The sequence below is a fragment of the Erythrolamprus reginae genome, chromosome 2 (assembly GCF_031021105.1).
Source record: "Erythrolamprus reginae isolate rEryReg1 chromosome 2, rEryReg1.hap1, whole genome shotgun sequence".
NCBI lineage: Eukaryota > Metazoa > Chordata > Lepidosauria > Squamata > Dipsadidae > Erythrolamprus > Erythrolamprus reginae.
In genome coordinates this window covers 8,687,082-8,699,350 of record NC_091951.1, presented here as the reverse complement: position 1 = coordinate 8,699,350, position 12,269 = coordinate 8,687,082, and the positions used below count along the sequence as shown (strand labels likewise).

Here is a 12,269-nt window from a genome sequence, read left to right as displayed (position 1 = left end):
GGAAGTGATATGGATATCCTGATCCTATCCATTGGTGTGTCATGAGCATGTACGAAAATAAAAGCCTTTTTCTTTTATTATTATTCTTGTCTCCTGTTGATTTATCTCACAAATTGAAAAAAGCCCTTCCTCATTTTGGAAATAACAAGGGAGTTTGCAATGATCAACTGCAAGCCTTTTTATTCTCCACATGAGTTCTCATCATTTCTATTAATTGTAGTGTATATACATCCATGAGCCTGTGTAAATAAGGCATTGGAAACTCTAGCTGATCAGATTATGTTTTTTAAAATATTTTTTATTTACATGACTATATACAAAAGACATAACAACATATAAACATCAATAGACAATATACAATAACAACGGAAAATACATTTAAAAGGTTGGGTGGGTGAACGGCAGATCTATGATAATAAGTTGTGCTATGAATATTCTCAATAGAATAGAATAGAATTTTATTGGCCAAGTGTGATTGGACACACAAGGAATTTGTCTTGGTGCATATGCTCTCAGCGTACATAAAATAAAATGTACATTTGTCAAGAATCATGTGGTATGACACTTAAAGATTGTCATAGGGGTCAATAAGCAATGAAGAAGCAATATTAATAAAAATCTTAGGATATAAGCAACAAGTTATAGTCATACAGTCAACATGGGAGGAAATGGGTGATAGGAATGATGAGAAAAACTAGTAGAATAGAAGTGCAGATTTAGTAGAAAGTCTGACAGTGTTGAGGGAATTATTTGTTTAGTAGAGAAATCCTCGCATCATACTACCCCTTACAATTCTAGACAGTAGAGCACTGCACACCAAGACAATTAGACACAGGAACAATTTTATTTGATCTGTTTCTTTAAATTATTTAAACCCCTCTAGCTGTATATTCCATTTTTCAGTTTCATCCCCCCAAGTTTCTGAAATGGCAACTATATCATATCTTCCCTCATTTGCTTGAACTTCTAATTCACCCTAATTTGTACTTCTTTTTCTTCTTAGTCTCTACCTCAGTCCCAATGTGTAGAAAGTTGTTATCCTGGATTTGTCAAGCGGAAGCGAGAAGGAGAGCCTATTTGCTGCTACGACTGCATTCCTTGTCCTGAGGGGACCATCTCCATCCATGAAGGTGGGGAGAAACAAGGAAAAAGGCAGGCGGAAGTGATTCGACTTCTATGCTACACAATCCCAATGGAAGTGATTCGACTTCTATGCCACACAATCCCAATGGGATTCAGGGAGGCTTACAAAAATATAAAAATACAATATAATAATAAAAAGAAGTCAAATATTAAATACTAAAACAATAAAATCCTTTTTAATAAAAACCAACAAAGCAAAACAGTGCAATCAAACCAACATGCACACCAATCAAACACAGTTTGGCCATGACAGATATAAGTATTCACAGCACCCAGGCCTGCCAGCAAAGCCAGGTCTTCCCAGCCTTTTGGATGGCCAGAAGGGTAGGAGCAGTACGAACATCAGGAGATCTTCTTCTTTTGATAATCCTGTGAATAGTTGACCTGATTTTTCTTATTCCAAATCTTTTTCATTTTGATGGCTTATATGGACTTCTTGGAGGCAAATAATGTCGAGATTTTGTTTCAAGAATTTAGCAAAGGTATTTTTTTCGCTTTCTATATGAATTGATATTTACTAAGAGTACACTTACAGGTTTGTCCATTGTTATTTATTTATATATTTATACAATTTGGACCGGGAGTCACTGCTCACAGTCACTCATGCCCTCATCACCTCGAGGCTCGACTACTGTAACGCTCTCTACATGGGGCTACCTTTGAAAAGTGTTCAGAAACTTCAGATCGTGCAGAATGCAGCTGCGAGAGCAATCATGGGCTTCCCTAAATATGCCCATGTCACACTAACACTCCGCAGTCTGCATTGGTTGCCGATCAGTTTCCGGTCACAATTCAAAGTGTTGCTTATGACCTATAAAGCCCTTAATGGCACTGGACCAGATTACCTCAGGGACCGCCTTCTGCTGCACGAATCCCAGCGGCCAGTTAGGTCCCACAGAGTGGGTCTTCTCTGGGTCCCGTCAACTAAACATGCCGCTTGGCAGGACCCAGGGGAAGAGCCTTCTCTGTGGCGGCCCCGGCCTTCTGGAACCAATTCCCCTCAGAGATTAGAATTGCCCTCACCCTCCTTGCCTTTCGTAAGCTACTTAAAACCCACCTCTGCCGCCAGGCATGGGGGAATTAAGATTCCTTCTCCCGCTAGGCCTTTACAATTGTATGCCTGGTATGTTTGTATGTATGTTTGGTTTTTTATATTAAGGGGTTTTTAATTCGCTTTTAGTATTGGATTATTATTGTATACTGTTTATGATTGTTGTTAGCCGCCCTGAGTTTTCGGAGAGCAGCGGCATATAAATCCAATAAATAATAATAATAATAATAATAATAATAATAATAATAATAATAATTTCTTATCTAGAGGGAGGAATAGCAGAAAAATCTTGAGGGAAGGCCTAGGAAGAGACAGGTGGTGTAGGAGATTGGACAAACATCTCTACTGCAAGAAAAAACAATCTTCTGCTTTCTAGGTTGGATTCCAGATAATTTGCAGAACTAACTCCTCCTCCCGCACCTAATTAGATTTCAAAAGACAGGCATTCAGGGTCAAATATATTATGAAAGGCCAACTAGCAGGATCCAAGAAATGTGTCTAGAAAGATTAACTTATACACAGGGGCAGGCTACCAATCCCAGCCCTACAGAATTTATATTTTATTTATTTTATTTATTGGATTTGTATGCCGCCCCACTCCATAGACTCGGGGCAGCTAACAACAGTGGTAAAAACAACATGCGACAATCCAATACTAAAAACCCTTATTTCAAAACCCAATCATACATACAAACATACCATACATAAATTGTAAAAGCCTAGGGGGAAAGAATATCTCAGTTCCCCCATGCCTGACGGTAGAGGTGGGTTTTAAGGAGCTTATGAAAGGCAAGAAGGGTGGGGGCTATTCTAATCTCTGGGGGGAGTTGGTTCCAGAGGGCTGGGGCCGTCACAGGGAAGGCTCTTCCCCTGGGTCCTGCCAAACAACATTGTTCAGTTGACGGGACCCGGAGAAGGCCCACTCTGTGGGACCTAACTGGTCGCTGGGATTTGTGCGGCAGAAGGCGGTCCTTGAGATAATCTGGTCCGGTGTCATGAAGGGCTTTATAGGTCATAACCAAAACTTTGAATTGTGACCCGAAACTGATCGGCAACCAATGCAGACTGCGGAGTGTTGGTGTAACATGGGCATATTTAGGGAAGCCTATGATTGCTCTTGCAGCTGCATTCTGCACGATCTGAAGTTTCCGAACACTTTTCAAAGGTAGCCCCATGTAGAGAGCATTACAGTAGTCGAGCCTCGAGGTGATGAGGGCATGAGTGACTGTGAGCAGTGACCCCCGATTCAGATAGGGCCGCAACTGGTGCACCAGGCGAACCTGGGCAAACGCCCCCCACGCCACAGCTGAAAGAATGCTCCAGGAGCATGCCCGTGTGCGTGTACCTGGCACGTGATTCACCTTTTGCACATACAGAATTGGAGAAAGAAGGTCAGAGCTGCCAGCCCCCACTGCACCACTTGCCCTTGCTCCCTCTGCTGCTACCCCTGCCGCACCACTCATCCTTGCTCCCCCCGCCGCTTGCCCTGTTGCACCCCTTGCCCCTGCTTACCTGGATCCCCTCCTGCAGGGGCCATGGCACAGGGAGCAGGTCAGGTGACCCCAATTCTGGCCACGCGGCCTGTTCTGTGCTCTCCCATGCCACAGGCATCTCTCCTGCAGCTCGGGAGATCAAGGAGCAGGCCATGCGGCCGGAGCTGGGGCAGGCTGCTTTTGCCACCGGCCCCAGCTGCTGCTCTAGGTGCAGCAGTGAGATTTGGCTTCTGCGCATGTGCAGTAGCTGAAATCTCTTTCCGGCAGCAAAAATTGCCTGGTTCTTTGCTTCCGTGCAATTTTTAATTTTGACCACAATTGCACCGGTTGCGCATGCACGGTGCATGCACGGCAGACAGCAATGGAAAAGCCTACCCCTGCTGGTACATTATTTATTTATTTATTGGATTTGTATGCCGCCCCTCTCCGTAGACTCGGGGTGGCTAACAACAGTAATAAAAAACATCATATAAATCCAATACTAAAACAACTAAAAACACTTATTGTAAAAACCAAACATCCCTACAAACAAACATAACATGCAAAAATTATAAAGGCCTAGGGGGAAAGAATATCTCAGTTCTCCCATGCCTGACGGCAGAGGTGGGTTTTAAGGAGCTTACGAAAGGCAAGGAGGGTGGGGGTAATTCTAATCTCTGGGGGGAGTTGGTTCCAGAGGGCTGGGGCCGCCACAGAAAATACATTGTTTTGTTGACGGGACCTGGAGAAGGTCCACTCTGTGGGACCTAACCGGTCACTGGGATTCATGCGGCAGAAGGCGGTCTCGTAGATACCCTGGTTCGGTGCCATGAAGGGCTTTATAGGTAATGACCAACACTTTGAATTGTGCCTGGAAACTGATCAGCAACCAATGCAGACTGCGGAGTGTTGGTGTTACATGGGCATTTTTGTGCAAGCCCATGATAGCTCTTGCAGCTGCATTCTGCATGATCTGAAGTTTCCGAACACTTTTCAAAGGTAGCCCCATGTAGAGAGCATTACATTAGTCGAGCCTCGAGGTGATGAGGGCATGAGTGACTGTGAGCAGTGACTCCCGGTCCAGATAGGGCCGCAACTGGTGCACCAGGCGAACCTGGGCAAACGCCCCCCTCACCACAGCTGAAAGATGTTTCTCTAATGTGAGCTGTGGATCGAGGAGTATGCACAACTTGCGGACCCTCTCCGAGGGGGTCAATGATTCCCCCCCAGGGTGATGGACGGACAGATGGAATTGTCTTTGGGAGGCAAAACCCACAGCCACTCCGTCTTATCAGGGTTGAGTTTGAGTCTGTTGACACCCATCCAGGCCCCAACAGCCTCCAGATACCGGCACATCACTTCACTTATCTCTTTCTAATAATGTAAGGCTTGCAAATTACACAAAAAATCATTAATGTGCCAGGCCTTCTCGTAATTTCATAAACTATAATAATAAATTTGGGGTGGGTGGGGTTAAAAGAAAATATTATTCTTAACTTCTTTCTGTAGAGATTTTAAGCAGTGTCTTGGAAAACGCTGGTGGTAACAAATGTTGTTTCAGGAAAGTATTTCTTGAAGGGTGAAAGTACAGAATGTTTTTTTAAAAAAATATTGCTTTTATGGTTTACTATTCAGATACAGAAAAATGCATCAAGTGTCCAGATGAAAAATATCCAAATGAGGACAGAATCCAGTGTATCCCCAAAGTTATATCCTTCCTTTCTTATGAAGAATATCTGGGAATCATTCTGGCCTCTTTTGCCCTATTCTTGTTCTTAGGCACAGGCCTTGTTTTACTCATATTCATTAAACATCAGGAAACTCCCATTGTCAAAGCCAACAACCGAGACCTTTCTTATATCCTCCTCGTCTCCCTCCTGCTTTGCTTCTTGTCTCCTTTTCTCTTCATTGGTCAACCAAGAAAAATCACTTGCCTTCTCCGACAGACAGTTTTCAGCATCATCTTCTCAGTTGCCGTTTCTTCGCTCTTGGCCAAAACAATCACAGTGGTGCTGGCTTTCCTGGCCACAAAACCAGGAAATCGAATGAAGAGATGGTTGGGGAAGAGCTTGGCCAACTCCATCATTCTTTCTTGTTCTAGTGTACAAATTATGATCTGCTCCATCTGGTTGGGAATTTCTCCCCCATTCCGTGACTCAGACTTTCACTCCCAACCTAGGGAGATCATCCTGCAATGCAATGAAGGCTCTGTTTTCATGTTCTACGTTACCCTCAGCTACATGGGCTTCCTGGCTGCCATCTGCTTCACAGTGGCTTTCCTGGCCAGGAATCTCCCTGGAGCCTTCAATGAAGCCAAGCTGATCACCTTCAGCATGCTGGTCTTCTGTAGTGTTTGGGTCTCCTTCCTGCCCACGTACCTGAGCACCAAGGGAAAATATATGGTGGCTGTGCAGATCTTCTCAATCTTGGCTTCGAGTGCTGGTCTGCTGCTCTGTGTCTTAATCCCAAAGTGCTACATCATCATTCTGAGGCCAGACCTGAATACAAAGGAGCATCTTACGACCAGAAGAAATGAATAAATGTAAATTAGAGGAATTTCCACTCTCAATACCTTATAACAGTCCCAGCATAGACATTGTTTAAAACAGTCCCCTATATATTAGCTGGGGCATCAATTTTGTGCTGAAATAATGCAAGGGCAATTGGAAGATAGTGTCCTCCATCCTTATCCAATATAATTTCAAAATGTGGATAATCTGGATTACCCATCTGGTCAAATTTTGTAGAAATAAGGGAGAATGAAATGCATCCATGTAAATTGTTTTACAAAACTATTAATAAAGAATTGATAGTATCCATATTTAAGTATTCCATAAATGTGGTGTAAGGGAGGGAGGGAGGATTGGGCACAAATATGCCTTTCTAAATTGCAACAATTCAGCTATTTCATTCTTCTGATGGTTGACATTACAGAGTTATTTGAGTCACAAATAACAGAATAACAGTTGAAAGAGACCTTGTCTAGTCCAACTCCATACTCAGGCAGGAAGCCCTGTGACATTTCAGGCAAACAGTTGTCCAATCTCTTTTTACAAATCTCCAGTGTTGTAGAACCAGAACTTCTGGATGCAAGTTGTTTCACTGATAGTTTGTTCTAACTTTAGGAAATTTCTCCTTAGTTCTAGGTTGCTTCTCTTCTTTTTTAAAAAAATATATTTTTATTAAATTTTATTACAACAAACCAAAAAATACTTAAAGAAAAAGTGCCCAACACCAATAAAACCCCACCACTATTTAGGGGGTTAAATTATTTGCAATAAGTTTCAATTTCTTCCTTAGCTCCGGTTTACATTTCTTTACATATATAAAGTGATTGGAATTTATTTTTCACATTGTCGTCATAAATTCTACTTAAGATATAATTTTTCACCTTATTCCATCATGCCATCAGGTTCCCCAATTTATTTTCATCAAACTTATTTAATCTTATTTCCATAATTTTGAAGTGGATGTGGTCCACCATGTACCACTACCAATTCTGGATTGTCCATTTATTGCTATCCTTCCACCCTAATACCACTACTGCTTGGGCACTTTCCTAAGCTGCTGTTTTGATTTCTTTAAATTCTCATAATTCCCCATATTTAACTAGTGTTGCTAATTCTTTTGTGATTATCCAATTAATGTTTAGCATATTATTTATTTCATTCTGCACTTCCTTCCAAAATTTTTGAACTTCAACGCATTCCCAGAGCATATGCATAAAAACTCCTTTTATTTGGCAACCATGCCAGCAATTTCCTTTCCCTTTCCTCTGGAAGTGTGCTAGTTTTACTGGCGTGAAATACCATTTATGTAAAATTTTCCTTCTCATCTCTCTAATTCTTGTATTCTTTATCTTTTGTATATTTTCTAGTACTTCTTCCATCTCGCTTCTCTTCTTGATTAGTTTCCATCTGTTACTTCTTGTCCTGCCTTCTGATGCTTTGGAGAATAGGTTGACTCCCACTTCTTTGTGGCAACCCTTCAAATATTGGAATATTTATTTCTGTCTGTCTGTCTGTCTGTCTGTCTGTCTGTCTGTCTGTCTGTCTGTCTGTCTTTAATTCAATTTCTATGCCACCCAATCCTGAAGGACTCAGGGCATCTTACAACAGTATAAATTTTAAAAACAATAAAAAGAAGTCAAATATTAAATCTAAACTATAAAACCATAATTAAAAGCCATAATAAACTAACCCGGCCACATGTATACATGACATTCATACAATTTGGCTATCATGTCACCCGTAGGGGAAGGTCTGATAGGGAAGGTTTGCTTGTTTGCCGATGACTCTAAAGTGTGCAATAAGGTTGATATTCCTGGAGAGGTCTGTAATATGGTAAATGATTTAGCTTTACTAGATAAATGGTCAAAGCAATGGAAACTACAGTTTAATGTTTCCAAATGTAAAATAATGCACTTGGGGAAAAGGAATCCTCAATCTGAGTATTGCATTGGCAGTTCTGTGTTAGCAAAAACTTCAGAAGAGAAGGATTTAGGGGTAGTGATTTCTGACAGTCTCAAAATAGGTGAGCAGTGTGGTCGGGCAGTAGGAAAAGCAAGTAGGATGCTTGGCTGCATAGCTAGAGGTATAGCAAGCAGGAAGAGGGAGATTGTGATCCCCTTATAAAGAGCGCTGGTGAGACCACATTTGGAGTACTGTGTTCAGTTCTGGAGACCTCATCTACAAAAAGATATTGACAAATTGAACGGGTCCAAAGACGGGCTACAAGAATGGTGGAAGGTCTTAAGTATAAAACATAGCAGGAAAGACTTCATGAACTCAATCTGTATAGTCTGGAGGACAGAAGGAAAAGGGGGGACATGATCAAAACATTTAAATATGTTAAAGGGTTAAATAAGGTCCATGAGGGAAGTGTTATTAATAGGAAAGTGAACACAAGAACAAGGGGACACAATCTGAAGTTAGTTGGGGAAAGATCAAAGGCAACATGAGAAAATATTATTTTACTGAAAGAGTAGTAGATCCTTGGAACAAACTTCCAGCAGACGTGGTTGGTAAATCCACAGAAACTGAATTTAAACTTGCCTGGGATAAACATATATCCATTGTAAGATAAAATACAGGAAATAGTATAAGGGCAGACTAGATGGACCATGAGGTCTTTTTCTGCCGTCATTCTTCTATGTTTCTATCCAATTCCAGTAACTGGTCATTATGTTTTAGCCACCGTTCCCCTAATCATCTTTGTTGCTCTTCTCTGTCCTCTTTCTACAAGGAGGTGATTACATTGTGGTGACGAAAACTGGATGCAGTATTCCAAGTGTGGTCTTATCACAACACTGGGAGATAAAGATGGCCTGGATTTGGGGGTGGGGTCTCCTGACTGCAGCACTGGGATATTTCCCTCTCTCCTGGGAAATGTCCCCAAGTCCCATTGCCCGGGGGTTCTGGTCCTTTTGGACCAGACCAGATCTCTCCTGCAGGGAGAGTGACACTTGGAACACTGCCAGGGGCCTGGCAGGGGCCGGCATGCCCCACTGGGTGAACTAGCTTGTCTCGCACCGGCTGTGGTGAAGCTGGACAGGCAGCTATGTCTGTTCCGACACAGCTGCAGAGGCTACCAACGCTGGGAGGATACCCGAATGATTCCATCTGATTGGGATTTTAGTGCCTGGAGGCTGTTGCCGCCTGGATGGGTGTCAACAAATTCAAACTCAACCCAGAAAAGACGGAGTGGCTGTGGGTCTTGCCTCCCAAGGACAATTCCATCTGTCCATCCATTACCCTGGTGGGAGAATCATTGACCCCCTCAGAGAGGGTTCGCAACTTGGGCGTCCTCCTCAATCCACAGCTCACATTAGAGAACCATCTTTCAGCTGTGGCGAGGGGGGCGTTCACCCAGGTTTGCCTGGTGCATCAGTTGTGACCCTATTTGGACCGGGAGTCACTGCTCATAGTCACTCATGCCCTCATTACCTCGAGGCTCGACTACTGTAACACTTTCTACATGGGGATACCCTTGAAAAGTGTTCGGAAACTTCAGATCGTGCAGAATGCAGCTGCGAGAGCAATCATGGGCTTCTCTAAATATGCCCATGTCACACCAACACTCCGCAGTCTGCATTGGTTGCCGATCAGTTTCCGTTCACAATTCAAAGTGTTGGTTATGACCTATAAAGCCCTTAATGGCACTGGACCAGATTACCTCAGGGACCGCCTTCTGCCGCACAAAATCCCAGTGACCAGTTATGTCCCACAGAGTGGATCTTCTTCGGGTCCCGTCAACTAAACAATGTCGCTTGGTGGGACCCAGGGAAAGAGCCTTCTCTGTGGCGGCCCCGGCCTTCTGGAACCAACTCTCCTCAGAGATTAGAATTGCCCCCACCCTCCTTGCCTTTCAGAAGCTACTTAAAACCCACCTCTGCCGCCAGGCATGGGGGAATTACTATTTCTTCTCCCCCTAGGCCGTTACAATGGTATGCATGGTATGTTTGTATGTTTGTTTGATTTTGTATATTAAGGGGTTTTAATTTGCTTTTAGTATTGGATTATTATTGTATACTATCTATGATTGCTGTTAGCCGCCCCGAGTTTTCGGAGAGGGGCGGCATATAAATCCAATAAAACTTAAAACTTGAAACTTGAAACCTTTGTTTCTGGCTTGGTTGCTGGATGGAGTTAAAATGGCGTGAGATTGACGAAGGCAGCCAACTGTGCAATGTGGCATTTCAGTGAAAGTTTCTAAAATAGTGAAATTGCCCATCATTTGGATATTTCAACTACCTAATTTGTTCTCTTTGAAATTCACCTTTTGGAACTTGGAATTTTTAAATTTTGTTTTGGAATTCTTATCTTTCCTTTCTTCTGTGAACAAAGAACAATGGCAGAATAAAACAGGAAGTGACAGCAACAGGAAGTAACAGCTAAAGAGTCATTTAATGCTATTCACAGAACAGCTACATAGAGAAGACTTGGAGAATTGATCACCTAGCGACATCGTGTGGCCAGAGGAAATATAGCAGTTTGCTACTGGTTTAAATACAGAACTCTAGAGAAGAATGACCAGCCAATGCATTATTTATTTATTTATTTATTTTATTGATTGATTTTGTCCAATACACAATGAGGGTTTTAGTGGGTCTACACATAATAAAATACATGATGAAGGTTATAGAGGATATACTAATAGTAAAATATATCTAAGAAAGAAGAGAAGAGAAGATATAGGAACACATCAAGAACATATCAATGAAAGAATAGGAGAAGAGATATAGGAATAGAAGAAAGGTATAGAAGATACAGGAGAGCAATAGGGCAGGGGATGGAAGGCACTCTAGTGCACTTGTACTCTCCCCTAACTGACCTCTTAGGAATCTGGATAGGTCAACCATGGATAATCTAAGGGTAAAGTGTTGGGGGTTTGGGGATGACACTATGGAGTCCGGTAATGAGTTCCATGCTTCGACAACTCGGTTATTGAAGTCATATTTTTTACAGTCAAGTTTGGAATGGTTCGTATTAAGTTTGAATCTGTTGTGTGCTCTTGTGTTGTTGCGGTTGAAGCTGAAGTAGTCATTGACCGGTAGGACGTTGCAGCATATGATCTTGTGGGCATATCCTTCGCTAGCATTCTCTGGAGACCATCTGCCACAAAGGCAGTCAGCAGAAATCAAGTCCCTGGGTATCTTTCTCCAGCATCATTTTCTGGATATATCCTAACAGGAAGGATGACAATTATTATACAACATTTCACAACAATCCATTTCTCCAGCTCCCCTTCTGTACATGGAGCCCTAGAAGAGGCCCAGAAGACAAATTATCACTCACTGTAATTATTACAATCCCAGATATTGTGACGTCTACTGCTACTTTTACAGTGACTGCCTTTGATACAACATCAGACTGAAGCAACATGGAATGGATCTTACATCAGAAAAAGATATAAGCCTCTGTTCATGCTGGACAGTTTGCACAAGATTAAGGATACAAGACTAACTCTTCTTTGGAAAAAGGTGATTGATTCAAATTCCCTGAATTATGGACCTCCTGATTCTCTTTTTGATGCTACTGGTGTCCCAGGCAGACTCTGGGAAGCTTAGAATGAAGTGCCCACTGAATATGGTGCACCTAGATAGAGAAAGACCATGGAGCTATTACAGGCCAGGAGACCACCTCATTGGCATAGTCACCAGTGCCGTAACACTAAACCAGAAGATTTTGTTTTTCAACCGGCTCCCTTATAGTCGGTCTTACTTGTAAGTTATTTAGTGTGATCAAATTGTATTCCTTCCATTAGCAGTTCTCATTCTTTTCTTCTTTGATCAGGCTTCCGTGGATGTCCGCTTTTCTCTTATTTAGCAAAAGAGACACAATTTAAAAAAAAGGTAAAACAAAAAAAACCCTGAAAAACTCCACATCATTTTCCTCTCCAAGTCCAAACTTGAATTTATTATTTAAATAGTGCCTTTTGTTTAAAGTAGTGATAGGTATAGTTAACACTGACTAGCTCATTTCCATATTTTTATAACTGCTCGTTGATATTCAATACCTGATCCTTATTAAAGGGCTAGAGGATGGCTTGATTTTAGAACAGCTTTATTTGGTTAATTGTGAAATATCTTTTCTTTTATGATG

The 12,269-nt window shown here is 42.0% G+C and overlaps 1 protein-coding gene across 1 annotated transcript; it reads left to right on the top strand.

Moving 5' to 3' along the window:
• Positions 1–5,285: 5,285 nt before the first annotated feature.
• Positions 5,286–6,206, top strand: LOC139159103 (vomeronasal type-2 receptor 26-like). Its single transcript, XM_070736464.1, has one exon. The coding sequence runs from the start codon at positions 5,286–5,288 to the stop codon at positions 6,204–6,206; it is 921 nt and encodes a 306-aa protein (XP_070592565.1).
• Positions 6,207–12,269: the final 6,063 nt, after the last annotated feature.

Bases quoted from the DNA above. Each gene is read 5' to 3' on its own strand.
- LOC139159103 (XM_070736464.1), top strand. From the start codon at position 5,286: ATGGTTTACTATTCAGATACAGAAAAATGCATCAAGTGTCCAGATGAA.